Raw genomic sequence first — 16,448 nt, 5'->3', positions numbered from 1 at the left:
GTTCCTTTTTTTGCCTCTATCGGAAGCAAACTGTGTTCGAAATGAGGTGGTCCGTTAATTTGACAAAAACATGCTCATGATGATGGGTTGTTGTTCACAGGGAAGAATAATTCTGACGATTAGTGTTTTTTGTTGTTGGTGCGAACCAACATTTCCGATTTGTCATCGTTGTTCCGTCCCACCCGAAATGGTTTTTGCCACAGAACTCATTTTCCGAATGTAATGCGTAAAGTAAAGCTCATAATGACAAGCCCTTCAAGGGAACCGGAGGACACCACCGCTGCAGGAATCCATCGTAAATACACAAATCACGCTCAGCTAATTACTGTCGTAAAGTAGATAGGAACTCCGCTCCGGTGCGGCTTGGCTTTCCTATTAGGAGGTTTAGTGACGGAAGAAAAAAAAACAAAAAGTACTGACCAAACTACCGTCCTTCGAGAGCAATGAAAAGAACATCATCGCTGTTAAACGCGAACAATAGTGTGCCGACATCTGTTTGGTGGTTTGAGTCGTGATAGGAAGACAAACGACGATCTCCGTTTGCTATTTGCGCCCGAGGATGTTTTTCTTAATTTCCCATTAAGGATTTTATTGCCCTGCTGCTTCTGCTGCTGTTGCATTAGTAGTGACGACTGTGGACGACATATCGAGGCATCAAAAGTAGGCCGACATGGGGGGAGGAGGATAAGTGGAAATGACGATCCCCGTCAGTGACCATCGCGTCCGTCACCGCCTCGAAAGTTTTCCCGTAACGTAATCACTGGGGAGATTGAAGTGACATTAAAACGGCACCCCATTTCGTGTCATTAAATCGTTTAATTATGCAGATTCGTGCTTTGCGGTGCGGCGGATGGAAGATTTGCACAGGCTAATCGTCAATCTTTTTTCTTTTTTTGTTAAACTGAAAGTGCTGAGAATTTTTCGAAATAAACATGAACGGTTTATCGTTTTCGTCTGCAAACCAGATTTCAATAACGTGATTATTTTCATTTATTTCGTGTTTCGTCTTCGATTAATCAGTGCACTAGCAGTGTATGTTGAACTGCCAGTGCCACCTCGTGGTTCAACATGAACCACTAAACAGACGGCAATGTCTATACTGGAATCAGAACAAATTGGCTCAAATGGCACGTTTTTCCTTGATAATAAGTACCGCGTAGAAGAAAATCGCGCAAAATAAATCGGGTTACTTTAGAAATCCGCGTAAAAAAAACCTCAAAATTAAAGAAAACAATTTTTTTATGTCAAATATCTTAAAAATGCATGAAACGTCCAGATTTGGTGTAATCTAAAAAAAAAATGCTTTGTGAAAATCGACTTTGGGTCTTAGAGAATTTAAGACCGCGTAACTTCGGAAATCCGTGTAAAAAAGCCGCGTAAAAAAAGACCCTAAGTGTATTTACATTTGTTTAGAATTTCGTCTTCGACTCATCTGTAGTCATGTGCGCTTAGCAGGAATTTTTATTTTTGAAACGACGAGATTTAATGTTATCTCGAAAAGAAAATAATTTTAGAAAATCTCGACCTTAGGACTCGAGAAAATTTTGAAATTTCTGAAAAAAAATTTTTTTCGAGATAACACCAGACCTCCATGTTATATATAATTCTTAGACATTTGGCACAAAACTTTTTTTTTATTTCATTAATCTCTAATATTTTTTCGATTTCAGAAATTTCACAGTCCCAGAGTCAAGATTTTGAGAGATAACACCAAATTTCGACGTTTCATGTGATTCTAAGACATTTGGCATAAAAAATTTCGATTTCGGAAATCTCAAGTAACCCACCAACTTCTCCTATGATGATTTTTCAAGATCAAACTTGTCTTCAATTCATCTGAGCATTAACAGTTTGTGTTGAATTACTAATGCCACCTCACGGTTCAACCACCAAGCAGACGTTAGTAGAATGTCTACAGACTGAGGTCTTCTTAAAATTTTTCCAAGGCCCAAAGTCAATTTTTACACAACAAAAAATTTTTTGAGCTTAAACCAGCTCTGGATGTTTCATGAATTTCATGAACACTAGATATCCAAAATTTTTTTCTAGTTTTGCGATATCCCTCACGTACCGCGTAAAAAAACCGTGCAGAAAAAACCGCATAACTTCGAAATTTCGCGTAAAAAAACCAACGCGAAACATCGGAAATTCGCGAAAAAAAACCGCGTAGCTTCGAAAATTCTTGTAAAAAACGCAAAACTCGAACAAAATTATTTTTCGATGACAAATGCAAATGCAGTTTTGTGTAAAAAATCGACTTCGGGCCTTGGAAAATTTTTCAGATTTCCGAAATAGAATTCTTTTTATGCCAAATTGCTTAGACATGCATGAATCGTTGAGATATGGAGTAATCTCAAAAAAAAAACTAAGGAAAAACGTCTTTTAGGCAAGGAATTTGCTTTTTAGAACTTGAGAATTTAAGACTTCGTAATTTCGGAAATCCGCGTAAAATATTTACAAATCCGAAAAAAAAATTTTAATTGGTTCCAAATGTCTTAAACAAGCATGACACGTCCAGATCTAGTATAATTTCAAAACAAATTCGTAATAAATTGACTTCGGGAAAATTTAGAAATTTCGAAAAAAATGTTTTATATATCAAAAATTTTATATTAAAAGTTTATTCAAAAAAAATTTCGGGAATTGCATGAATTTTTTTCGAGGATTTCCACGTTTTATGCAGTTTATAGACATTTGGCACAACAAATAATTTTTTCGATTTCAGAAATTTCAGAGTCCCAGAATCAAAATTCTTCAAAAAAATATTTATCAACAAAATTTTTTTGAGGTAACACTAAATTTTGTTATTTCATGTAGAAACACATTTGACATCATAAATTTTATTTATTCGATTTCAGGAAATCTCAATTTTTCTTAGACCCAGAGTCGACTTTTTTTCAGAAAAATTGTTTTCGAGAATGAATTCATAGACATTAGGCATTAAAAAAATTCGATTTCGGAAATCTCAAGTAACCCACCAACTTCCCCTATGATGATTTTTCAAGATCAAACTTGTCTTCAACTCATCTGAGCATTAACAGTTTGTGTTGAATTGCTAATGCCACCTCACGGTTCAACATAAACCGCTAAGCAGACGTTAGTAGAATGTCTATAGACTGAGGTCTTCTTAAAATTTTTCCAAGGTCCAAAGTCGATTTTTACACAACAAAAAATTTTTTGAGATTAAACCAGATCTGAATGCTTCATGAATTTCATGAACATTTGGCATAAATTTGTATTTTTTTTTTAGTTTTGCGGCATCCCCCACGTACCGCGTAAAAAACAACGAAAAAAAAACAACGCGAAACATCGGAAACTCGCGAAAAAAAAACGCTTCGAAAATTCTCGTAAAAAAACGCAAAACTCGAACAAAATTATTTTTCGATGGCAAATGCATTAGAAATTCCTGAAACATCCAAATCTGGTGTAATCTCAAAAAACAATTATGTGTAAAAAATCGACTTTGGGAGTTGGAAATTTTTTTAGATTTCCGAAATAGATGCCAAATTGCTTAGACATGCATGAATCGTTGAGATATGGAGTAATCTAGAAAAAAAACTTTAAAGAAAAACGTCTTTTAGGCAAGGAATTTGCTTTTTGGGACTTGAGAATTTAAGATTGCGTAACTTCGGAAATCCGCGTAAGAAAATTTACAAATCTGAAGAAATTTTTAATTGATTCCTCTTAAAAAAGCATGACACGTCCAGATCTAGTATAATCTCAACAAAAAAAAAATCGTACAAAATTGACTTCGGGAAAATTTAGAAATTTCAAAAAAATTTTTTTAAATATCAAAAATTTTAGATTCAGAGTTGATTTGAAAAAAATTCGGGAATTGCACGAATTTTGTTCGAGGATTTCCGCGTTTTACGCAATTCATAGACATTTGGCACAACAAATTTCAGAGTCCCAGAATCAAGATTCTCCAAAATATTTTTCGACAAATTTTTTTTTCGAGGTAACACTAAATTTTTACATTTCATGTGATTCTAATACATTTGACATAATAATTTTTTTCGATTTCAGGAAATCTCAAAATTTTTCTGAACCCCAGAGTCGATTTTTTTCAGAAAAATTGCTTTCGAGATAAGACCAAATTTCGACGACGACATTTTTCTATAAATAAATTTCGATTTCGGAAATCTCAGGAACCCACCAACTCCCTCTATGAAGATCGAACTTGTCTTCAACTCATCCGAGCATTGGCGGTTTGTGTTGAACTGCTAAAGCCACCTCGTGGTTCAACACAAACCACTAAGCAGACGGTAGTGCAATGTCTATACACTGAGGTCTTTTTTACGCTGGGGATACGTACCACGTATAAAAAACCGCGTGACTTCGGAAATCTCCATGAAAACCGCATACCCCGGTAACTAATAAGCACACACTAATACCACATAATGACAACAAATAATCGCTAAATGGCATTTCAATCGCATTTAAGACTAAATTTAAGCCGACTTTGGCAAGATAAACGTCTATTCATAGATAATGCTTATTTATGGCCGGTGTGCATTCTAAAAGCTGAATTCTGATTGATTTGCAACAGATGAGCTTGCAGATATACAGCTATAATCATTTTTGATGCTCACAAAAAAGCTTTTTTAATGCCATTTTTAGTGCTTACTGGTTACCCGGGTAGGTTCGAAAACCCGCGTAGAAAAAACCGTAAAGCAGAAGAATTTTTTTTTTGATTCCAAGTGTCTTAAAAAAAGCATGAAACTAGACGATCTAGTATAACCACAAAAAATGAACTTCGGAACTTGAAAAATAATTGAAAAACAATTTCTTATGACATTTGGCATAAAAAAAATTTCGATTACGGAAATCTCTAAATTTTTTAAGTCTTCAGAGTTGATTTAAAAAAAAAGTTTCGAGATGACTCGACTTCATCATATCCGATTTAGCTCCAATTTAGAATAGGAACTTTTTTAAGATGCTTAAATTTTTTTTAAGAAATTAGAGATGACCTCAAAATATTGGTACCCTGATATACAATCATTAATTGATTGATTAATTGATGTTAAAAATGATCTACTATTTCAAAAAAAAAAAACTGGCAAAAGTTACTGATTTACAAAAATTGTTAATTTAAAATCCTTGTATATTGAGAACGCTATTCACACCATTTCGATTAAAAAATTTCCTTTCTTTCAAAAAATCGTGTGAAAAAACATAAAAAAAACACATATAAAAATAGGTTTGCGAAAAAGTATGACTCGGAGGAATGACTTGAATCTAACCGTGGAACTGCTCTACCTCTGAGCCACCAGCGGTAAGTGGGTTATATTCCTGAGTGTACGAAATCATATTCGGCTAAACTCTTCTAATCAACCGATCATCTCCAGACTTTCAGGGATTTTAATCAAAGATATTACTTAACTTTTTCCATGTTCGTTTCATTCAATTTCAATAACATATCCAAATGTACGAATTTTCCTCAACAGTAAAGGTCTTGTTCAACAATTGGACCAACATTTTTCTCAAATCTCCCCCTGACTTTATTCTCTTAGGATGTTTCCGACGCGCTTGCTTCAAGATACTACTTTCCAATTCGTCGTAGTTTCGGTTCGTTCGGGATGTTCAAGTCCTTCGGCACACAAAGTTCAAGTAATGGCACAAGGCTAAATCCCACCACAAAATCGTAGGACTATTGTGTGGCCTTAGACGTGGAGCTAGACACTTTTGGTGGCATTATTTTAGACATACCTTTCCGTTGATCGTCCTGGTAGTCACAAATGGCAAATTGATAACCAAATCATGATTGTTTTACTAGTTTTGACATTTTGGATGTTTTAATGTCTTCTGGGACACCACATATTTGATTAGGACTCTCGGTAGCTACCGAAAGTATACTTTTACGTACCTCTCGTCATCACTAAATGAGACAATGCGGTTTTGTCACCATCTAGTTGTTGAGTTTGAGGTTGGGCATGTGCATGAAACATAGTGCACAGACACAAACCTGTCGAAGTTATTTGATTTTACAATTCATGCTATATTTTTACCGAAATCGCTGATTATCTAGATTTTCCGTACAATTTGAAAATCATTAAAAAAATTTTTCAAACAACTTAGGATCAACTGATCAGCTAGAAGATAACTGAAACCCAAGTGGACTCCGAATAAATTGGCTCAAGAGGCACGTTCCCCTGATTATTCGGTGATTTTTGCCATCCATATGACAGCAGTTGCATCCAGCACTGCACAGTTCGAAGAAGTCTTGTGGTTTAAATCTTTTAAGATGCACAAAATAGAGCATCGTATTTCACACAGATTCCTACTCAAGAATATGTAAAATTGTGCGATTTGAAAATTGAAGTAGTTTGAAATGAAATTAAATAAAAAAAAAAAGATCGATTGAAACAGCGCGACTTGAACCGAGAAACATTAGATCACTAAGCTCATCGGTTAATCGACTGAACCACAGAAGCCGGTTATTCTGTAGCCCATGTTTGACATAATTATTGGTTTGCTTTGATTAAGAATCATTTTTTTTTAACAATAGAAGAATTTAGAGTGAGAAGTGATTTTGTTCCATTTTCTAAAGCCATATTTTGATAAAACAACAGTGCATCTGTAGATACAAATTACTTCAGTACTGTTTCAGCAATTCAACAGTCAACAAAACCACTCTAATATTTATAGAAAATCTAGTTAATACAAATAACAATGACAACCACTTTGAATCAATTCCAATAGTTAATTAGTCCTATATAAAAAAACTTTTTTTAAAGTCAACTCTCTGACAAAAAAAATTAAGTCAACTTTGAGTCAAAATTTGAAATTGACAAAAATAAGATTGCACAAGATCTGGACGTTTCATGCAATTTTAAGACATTTGGCTTAAAAAAAAACTTCTTCAGTTTTGCGATTTTTTCTTTGTGGATTTTTGAAATTACGCGATCCCAAAGTTGATTTTTTCCTTTATTTTTTGTTTTGAGATTACACCGGATCTTAATGTTTCGTACATTTCCAGGACATTTGACATCATAAAAATATTTTCGTTTGCAAAAATCTCAAAATGTCCTAAAGTCATTTTTTTTTTACTTTTTTTTTAGGTTACACCAGATCTGGACGTTTCATGCTCAATTCTAAGATATTTGGCATAAAAGAAATTTCTGTAGTTTTGCGGTTATTTTACACAGAATTCCGAAGTCAAATTTTGCATAGGGAATTTTTTTGAGATGCTAAAACTTTTGAGCATCTATCGCTTTACGAAATAAGAGATTACCCCAAAATATTGATACCCTAATATACAATTATGAGATTACGGATTTATCCCCGGGTTGGCGGTTCAATGCATAAGGCACTGGTCTAACAAACCAGCTGTCGTATGTTCGTGTCCCGACCTAGAAGGATTCGTAGTATCAGTAGGATCGTAGCACCAGGCATGCAATGGTTTTGTACATTCTGAATCGGCTGCGAAGTCTGTTCAAACAGAAGGTCAAATTCCACTACAGGAATGTAATACCAAAGCTTTGCTAGATTACGGAATTACAACAAGAATTGAAGTAAAAAATGATCTACTATCTATCTATCTATTTTTAGAAAAAAAAAAAACTTGCAAAAGTTACTGACTTCCAGTAATCGTTAATTTGAAATCGCTGTATATTGAGAACGGTAGCATTTTGCAAAATATTGTTCACACCATTTCGATTATAAACTTTCCGTGCTTACACAAAATCGTGTTAGAAAATATTAAAAAAAAAACACAAATAAAAGTAAGTTTGCGAAAAAGTATGACTCGGAGGAAGGACTCGAATCTGCAATGTAGGCGCCTAACCGTAGAACTGCTCTAGCACTGAGCCACCAGTGGTAAGTGTGGTACATTCCTGAAAGTAACTCGATGTCATAAAGAGTGTACGGAATCATATTCATCTAAATTCTTCCAATCAACCGATCGTCTCCACACTTTCAGGGATTCAAATCAACGATTTATTTATTGAACTTTTCCCATAGTCTTTTCATTCAAATCTAATACCATATCCAAATTGACGAAATTTTCTCTTAACACTACTCAAAAGGTATTGTACTACGATCGAACCTCATTAGCCTTGTACCATTTCAAAAACATCTTTCGGGTAATGGCACGAGGCTAAATGCAGCCAAAAAATCGTAGGACCGTTGTGTGGCCTTAGATGTGAAAGTAGACAATTTTAAAGGCATTCTATTTTTAATTTACGAACCTCATAAAAATCTCATTGAAAAAAAATGTAAATTTTTGGATTTGAAACCGTTTGCTGGAAATCATCCATTTTATAATTGACTTAAATATCTGAAGAAAAGAGTTTTCCTAATATAGGGGAAACCGGGCCTAAATCGAACACTTTTTGGAAATTGAAAAAAAAAACATTTATTTCAACTAGGAGTTTTTAGCCAAGTTATTCCCACCATTGTGTAGATTTAACCTTCCGTCACAAAAACCAATTTGTGATTTGAAAAAATATGCATTAGTTTTCGTACCAAGTCACGCAGAAGGGACCAACCCAAAATTTAATGTCTCTGGAACCGTGAAGCTAAACCGAACTCGTTATCGGTCAAATTAAACCATAAAGCTTCACACATAAATGAAGATCGAATACAGTGGGGTGCCAAATCTCTAGTTAACTTACGTCAGTCTATCGCATTAAAGTGCGTTTACGAAGTCAATTCAGGGATCGAAAAAATGTTTTTTTTTATTCAATAATGTAATATAATTTTAGGCACACTGCTTAAGCTCTAAGATGCCAAGGGTATTTTCTAATCTTAATTAATGACTAACTTAAAACTAGAATAGTATCATTAGACTAAGTCGTCTGGGGTTCTCGTAAACCCAGCTTTCAGCTGTCGATCGGCAGTGGTCGATGAATTGAGTGTTGCATGAGTCTTCCAGATGGCGTTGGTAATTATCTATGCTGGCCGCATTCTTCGGTCCGTGTGGGTCCGCGGGAAATACCCCCAGGCTACGAAAGCCCGGCGGGTGGCCCGCATGCTGGTTTTCGACTGGAGCGGTCTTCCGTGGGCGGTGATGTTACGGAAGAGAATGAAAAAGAAAGTAAATATTGTGGAAACGGGGTAAAAAGGGAATGTGGGAACAAAATGTCTGAAAATGACTGAGATCTAATTAGTTGATACAGGGAAGGGAACGAAAAAGTTAGTGACAAAAAAAAAGATCTTGTTAGTTCCAATGACGATGGTGGTTGATTGATAAGATATTTAAGCTGTCCGGTTTAACCCCGTGTCTCCGGTCCAGCCCCGGTCTCTCCTAATATTTTCTTGATAATCCTGAGGGGTGGAATACTCCTGGTACAATCCCAACCTTCTATATACGCGCCTGTATATATCTAAAACAGTTACAAAATACAAAAAATAGTTCAATGAAAAAGTGGATCCAAGTGGATTGGATTAGGAGAAGAGTATTTTCATCGTCCTTCCAAAAATCTACTACTAATTCCTCATTTTAAATCTGTGGGTATTGTCTGTTGCATCATGCCGATTTTTTGATTTTGGCAGTTGTTCTACATTTGTGAAAATGACACAGAAGTAAGGGAATTTATGCGTCACAGTCTTGCTCGAGCATTGCAAAAAAATCCGGACTACTCGCACCTCAAATTGGTTGAATTGTTGAATGTGACCAAATCAACTGTCTCTTATGCAATGGCAGTGTGATTAGGTTTAAATTTGATTTCGTGGTACAAGAACCTACATCGAGACAGACTTTAAGCTACTTTCTAGTCAGGAATAACTGGAAGAGGTGAACGGTGTCAGGAACTTTCTGAAAAATTTAGCTGTCAATGACTTTGATCGGTAGCAGCTTATTACTAGTGTTTACCAGCAAAACTAATGTCAAGCAGTCTCAAACAAGCGATGGGCAAAATAGTAATTTTCTAGAAAAGTCTAAGCAAACTTTTCCACTTCAGTTAAGATATTGTACTTCGGTGCCAAACTAAAAACTTTACCATTACATACATTTTGACGTTTTATAGTTCCTCATCTTATATATTGTAGGTTATCGACGTTTTATGGCGAAGAATAAAAGAAACGAAACACTAATGCCAGTTTGTCTGGACGTTTCGAGCTACTTCTGGCTTTCACTCATCTTCTGCGGACACTAAAATTTACATATTTTCATTATTTCATCGTCAAAAGCTAAAACTTATTTGCTATCTTACAATCTTCGGTCGACTTCCCCATAAACTTATTTCTTTTGTTTATCGTTGGATTCAAAATATCTGTCTAAAGGTTATAGAGTCACGTTAAATGTTTGTTAAATTTTCGTCCCCTCTAATTTTAATGTAAAAAATTTTCTGCTATCAGGCTTGTGTTACTGTTTGTGGTTTTTTCTAGGATTATTGTTTTATCGATATTAAAAATATGACCATTTTCAACACTGTGTTGGGTTAAACCAGTTCCATAAATATTTTTTGTTCTAACGTTATACTTATGGTGTTCGATTCGTTTATATAAAAATTGACGGGTCTCTCCTACATATGATTTATGGCATTGCCCACATGATATCTCATAAACCACATTTGTGTTGTTGTCCTTCATAATTTTATCTTTTGTTTTAGTAAAAATTTCATCTTTTAGTTTGTTTATCGGTCTAAAAGAAACATTTATATCAAAATGTTTCAAATATTTCGCCAGCTTTTCTCCTAAACCAGCAACGTAAGGGACTGATACAAACTTATTCATTGTCTTATTTTTGTCCCCTTCCAAACTATTGTACATTTTATGTGTTCTCCCTCGTATCGCATTTTCTACTATCCACTGAGAGTAGTTATTGTTTTTTTTTTAATCGTTTTAACAGTTTCAATTGTTCTTATTCTATCATTTACGTGGGATAGTTTTAGAGCTCTATCTGTTAATGTTATAATAGTGTTTTTCTTATGCGCAAAAGGACTAACCGATTTAAAATCTAAGTCCCTTCCGTTTGGATCTTTTGGAAACCACTCTGTCGTAAAACCGTATCCAAAAACTTGAGTTTCAATTATCAAGTTCAAGATATACAGGTATGAATGACGTAACCGACATTTGACATTTTTGCTTATTCAATCGGTTTTCTCGGAATATGATTGTAGGGAATATCGAAGAACTATCTAGAACTGTTTCAAAAACTAGCTCAATGAATACAACGTTATTTGAACGACAAGAGAAAGGTACTCTCGCACTACAAGGTGAATTAAGAAGAGGTTTTTTCATCGTGCTTTAAGAACCTCGTAGTAATCCTTTTTCAGGATTTGTCCTTCAGTTTGATTTTAACATTCGTTCTTCAGTTGTGAGAATGACATTAAAGCAAGAGAAATAAAGTGCCAAAATTTTGCTCGTGCATCCCTAAAATCCGGAATACTCGTCGAAATTCTGGAAAATGTGGTCAAACCAGCTGTCTCCAATGTAACGAAAGTGTTTGGAGAATCCAGAAAAGGGGGAAAAATCGAAAGTTAGACACCGTTAAAAACGCCGTGTCTCAAACGAAAACCCAACCTCCTTATCCGAGACGTCATATGCAAGCTGGGAGTGTCGTTTAAAACCGTAGTGCGGGACAGTAAAAATCACGGTACGAATTTTTTTTAACGTTTATTTTTACCCGGTGTTACCCTAATTGTGGTCGTTCGTCGGGTTAGGGCTGGGTCTAACTGTCAACTTACAAGGTAAAGATGAAGACTCAAAATGGTGACGATTAGCAAAACAGGTTGGTCAGGGCCATGGAATCTGTATATGACGAAGAAATGATCCGGAAATCAGTGAACGAACTTGCCTTTCAATCCTGTTCAGTAAGCAAAAATTTTCCTTTTTTTTTTGTTTCGATTATAGAGGTTTTAACCTTGAGGTCATTCACCTCTTCGGGCCAGAAAAAGCTTCTGACGGGGTTGGGAATCGAACCCAGGTGGGCTGCGTGAAAGGCATCGACTTACCCATCACGCTATACCCGTCTCCCACTAAAAAAAAAAATTTTTCCTTATTGCTAACACTTCTACTATTGGGTAAAAAATATCTGATAAAGAGTAATTTCCTGGTAGCGTGCAGAGAAAGTGAACAAATATTTGACAAAAGTTTTCGAAATAGTTCGGCAAGTAGCAAGTAGTTTATGTCGAGCTACTAAGTAGCAAAAACAGTTCACCATAAACTGTTATACACTAAAAAGTCGAAGACGAATCGTAGAGTAAATGAGCACCAGGGTGGATGGGTAAAATACTCGTCATTCTCGCCATTCTTGCAACCAACAAAAAAAACTTTCAACAAGTTTTTCAATATAAAAACCGAGTTTCATGATATAATTGAATTTTCCCTTTGACAAAAGTCCGCAAATTAATCCGTATTAGTAAAAAAGATCTGGTATATCATCCTAGCAGTTCGGAATTAAATCGATTATACCTTCCGGTTTCACGGCAGAAAATTCTTCCAGAAGGCCACAGGGAACTGGATTCCCGAAGAGGATTACGGTGAATTTCGGTCTCCGTTGGGAAGGGTGCCACATAAAGCCACAGAACTTCCCTTAACCTATCGATAGCATGAAGGTTTAGCCGATCAACCGAACCAAACCGAAACCCGGGTCGGCCGGAGAATGGTTTAAGTGTGTAGACACAAAAGCTATTTATCGATGTAGGCGGATGTCCCACTGGTTTTGAAGCAAAAAAAAAACTTCCTCCGTAAAGCGGTTCAGTGGTCGGTCCTTTCGGATTGGAGATTCTCTACGCCGACCCACCCCCGGAGGGATTTGCCTCGGACCGTGATCGGTTCAAAGTCTCAGTGGTGGTGAGTGGCAGCGGAATGAAAAGGGAGGACCAGCTCTCAATCATAGCCCTCAACGGATACGAAAGTTTTTTTTTTCTTTTGGTACCGGATTAACTTGTGCTTTGACACAGGAAGACATGGTTTGTTTATCAATTTGTTTCCAAAATCCGTAACGCATTATGAAGGAGCGGAGGGATTTTTGTTGTTGTTGTTGGGTTCGGAGCATGTTTTAATGTGGTTTAGTGGTGACAATCGCTAGGGCTCACTCCGAGCCGGAGTGGATTTTGGGCAAGTCGTAATTTTGGATAAGCTCCGAGCCGGAGAGGGAAAGGACGTTTATGGAAATTTTGGTCAATGCTGAGGGAATGTATTCGGAAGTAATTTAATCTTTGATGAACTTGTAAGTTCACGTTTTGATGGCTGATAATGGTTGTTAAATGATTTCCTTAATGTTTTCAAATGAAATAGGGTTTTGAGTGTTGCTTCGGTTGAACTGTTAAGTGGCTTTGTCAGTTCAATTTGAACTGCTAGTGCACAGATGAGTCCAAGACGAAACGTTATAAATATTAAGGAATTCTTTACCGTTGGAATCAAAAATCGATTTCAATATAGTCATGAAGGAAACCAATAAAAAAGGTGAGAAAAAGAGTCCTTAATATTTTAGAAACCGATCATTTCCAATTCATCTAATATATTCGATATCTTCATTATCTAGAAACCGAGAAGACGAAGAATGAAAAAGAAAACCGTTACGTCTGAAAAAGCAAACAAATCCCACCCGAACAGAAATCACCTTCCAACGGATTTCCTTTCTTATCTCGTCCTACTTTGACATTACCCACCCTCGAATCGGAATCGGTTTCTTCTCGTCACAGCGCAGACAGTTCTCGTCGAAACCGGAATGCTCATTATACAGCATGAAAAGCGATGGAAGAGTAATAAAAACTCTGCCCGGTCTACCATTTTCATCATCATAATCGGAGAGGCGAATCCATCTCCCCCATATTACTCCTCCTTCTCCTCCACTGGTTCCGAAACGGGGGAACCCCGAAACCACCGAAGAGTGTGTGTGCAGTTTAGTTCGCTCAAGCATTCGCAACACGTTCCAGTGCATCATTATTAAAATGCTTTGAAAATTTTATTAGCGATACTCAGCGCGTCCTCCGATGGAGCTGCCGTCATCATTGTTTGTATGTGTGTTTGTGTGTCAGTGTGCAAGTTGGTTGAAGCTGTCCGAAAACCGTATCCAACAAGCACAAGCGCCTGGCAGTTAATGAAGATTTTTATGGATCAGTGGTCCGGTCCGGTGCTTGCTACACCTTCCCCCCATATTCGACAGCCGACACGTTCCCCCCTCGCAGAAAAGAAACAAGAGTTCACCAACCGAACGAACGAACGAACCAACGACTGTAGCGTAAAGCGTTCTGTGGATTAGTTATTCTTGTTTTTCCTTCGTTCAGCACATTTTACCGCGGCTGTGAGGTTAGTGTAATCAGAGCAAAACTTTCGGCCTTATCCGGGACTTTGTTTTTCAACTGCTAGGAGCAACGGTTTGTGTAGGGGTTTGGGGAACGGTGACGAAGTTCATTACTTCGTCAACTGAGAGTTGGGCAGAAAAGTATGCGGTATATTTATGACGAACTTGCGGCAACAATGGCGAACTTACCGACAGGACTTTCCTCGTTCCAAAACGAGTCATCTAGAGTGTAATCAGCTTCTGGAACGAGAAGAAGAGAGAGAGAGAGAGAGAAGTTAGCAAATGATTGTAAACGTGAACGTTGTTCGTAGAACGAACGGCAGGGAAAGTCATTCAACATTGGCCAAATGTCGGTTGATCGGCGGTTTTACGACCGGCTCGGTAAAAATCAAAACAATTTCCATTTGCATTTTGTCACGTGACGACTCCACACGCCAGTTTCTGTGCCAGAAAGCTTTGATATCAAAAAAAAAATCCTAGAGCCTTATTAGAACCTATTAACTTTCGAGTTGGTTTGTTGGTGCTGACGTTTTTTTTTTTGGACTACTTAATGCTCTTTCGAATCGTGGCAAACGAAAGCGCCCCCCGTGAAATGTTTATCGACCCCCATGAAGTGTAGAAATTTATGACTTTGGCGTGAGCTGTCTAGATTATTAGTCGGGGGTTGGTGCCACCAACAGCAACAAATATTCAAATGAACACTTTCCGTACCGCGGAAAGTGCTCTGATGGGGCGCAGTTTGAATGATTTCGAGTTTTCAAACCAAAACAAAAAAAAGCGGCATGAGTTTTAATCGTACCCGTGAGAAATTAGTTCGATAGCGAACGCTATCGTACTCTTGCAGAACCGAGCTTTCATAGCGGAATTGAAACCATTTTGTTGAAACCGCGAATGGAAATAATTAGTTTTAGTGTGCAGCTTTGCGTAGTTTTTCGCTAGAAGTGAAAAAAAACGTTGACTTAGCTGATTAAAGTTGAACCGCTGAGTCGCACTAGCAGTTCAATATGAACTGCTAACGCACGGATGAGTCGAAGACGAAACGTGAACAAGTACAGCAAACGAAACATCCTTTACCATGATATAGAAAATTGAGTCTGATTAAAACTTAACACTCATAGATACAAACAATATACAAAAGGCACCAAAATTCGATTGAAAAAAAAAGAAAAAAAAGAAGATTCATGTATTCTTTACTCAAAAGTGAAATAAAAATAATTTATTAATGGCACAAAACTACTTACAATAATGCTGTCAATTGATTTTTAAGCTATGTAACGGATTTTCAGTCTTTTGAAGAAAAAATCAAGAACCTCTGTAATTTTTGCTTCTTCCGACGTTTCGGTTCTTATTGGACCTTTTTTAAGGATAAGGACCGAAACGTCATTTGTGTTAACTAGACCGAAACGCCGTAACATACCCACAAAAGCTTTCATAACAGTCTAAAATAAATATTATTGTTACTAATTGAGACAAAAATTACTCGAAACCCACGCCGTAATTGACAAAATTCGTCGAAACGCTCTGTACCGTTTGAGCCACCACGGTTTCTCGGTTCCGTCGAGCGATAATAGTAAGAGATAAAGTCTGTTAAAGATTAAATCCGGACACCGAAGAATCGAATTACCAAGAATCGATATACGATATTTGCTCGGGGTAATTATATTTAGTTCATTGGTATTGTTCATAGTTGCATATCAGTCCCATGTGTAAAATCGACATGTTGAGAAAAGACGTTTCAAAATTCATTTCCGAATAATTTGTTATTTTTTGGACTACAACATGCTCGATCTTGGTATTATAAAACGAAATATTAGTATTCACTTACTAATATTTCATTACTTAAAATTGAAGAAATTATAAAATAGAAGTAACATAGACATATTTTTTTTTACATTTTATTCAACAAATCTACCATTTTCAATGCAATTTCAGAAGGTATATTAAGGATAGACTTCACCCATCAAGCTCACTCAGAAATGACGAAATTCGATATAAAACTGATTTGTGAGTGCACTGAAGTTGTTTTTACCGCGGATTAAATTAAATGAACAAAACGGGTGAGAACAGTTGTATCGTTCATTTTGCTTTATTTTAAATCAATTCTGACGCGATATTAAAACAATTGTACTATTCGATTAAATGACTCTTCCGGTAAATGACATTCGGTGAAATGACTTTCGGTTAAATGACTTTCGGTGAAGAGACTCATTCGGTGAAATGACCCTTTCGGCGAAATGACTCTTTCGGTTAAAAG

At 36.5% G+C, this 16,448-nt stretch overlaps 1 protein-coding gene across 11 annotated transcripts in view; it reads right to left on the bottom strand.

Moving 5' to 3' along the window:
- Positions 1-16,448, bottom strand: part of LOC131426183 (disintegrin and metalloproteinase domain-containing protein 33) — a 1,149,595-nt gene that overhangs the window by 465,038 nt on the left and 668,109 nt on the right. For all 11 annotated transcript variants that reach the window (XM_058588702.1, XM_058588703.1, XM_058588711.1 and 8 more), the window contains exon 3: positions 14,384-14,434. In XM_058588702.1, coding sequence (XP_058444685.1) covers positions 14,384-14,434 — 51 coding nt within the window. The remainder of the gene's footprint in view (positions 1-14,383; positions 14,435-16,448) is intronic.

This window comes from Malaya genurostris, chromosome 1 (genome assembly GCF_030247185.1).
Source record: "Malaya genurostris strain Urasoe2022 chromosome 1, Malgen_1.1, whole genome shotgun sequence".
NCBI lineage: Eukaryota > Metazoa > Arthropoda > Insecta > Diptera > Culicidae > Malaya > Malaya genurostris.
This window is presented reverse-complemented; position numbering and strand designations above follow the sequence as displayed.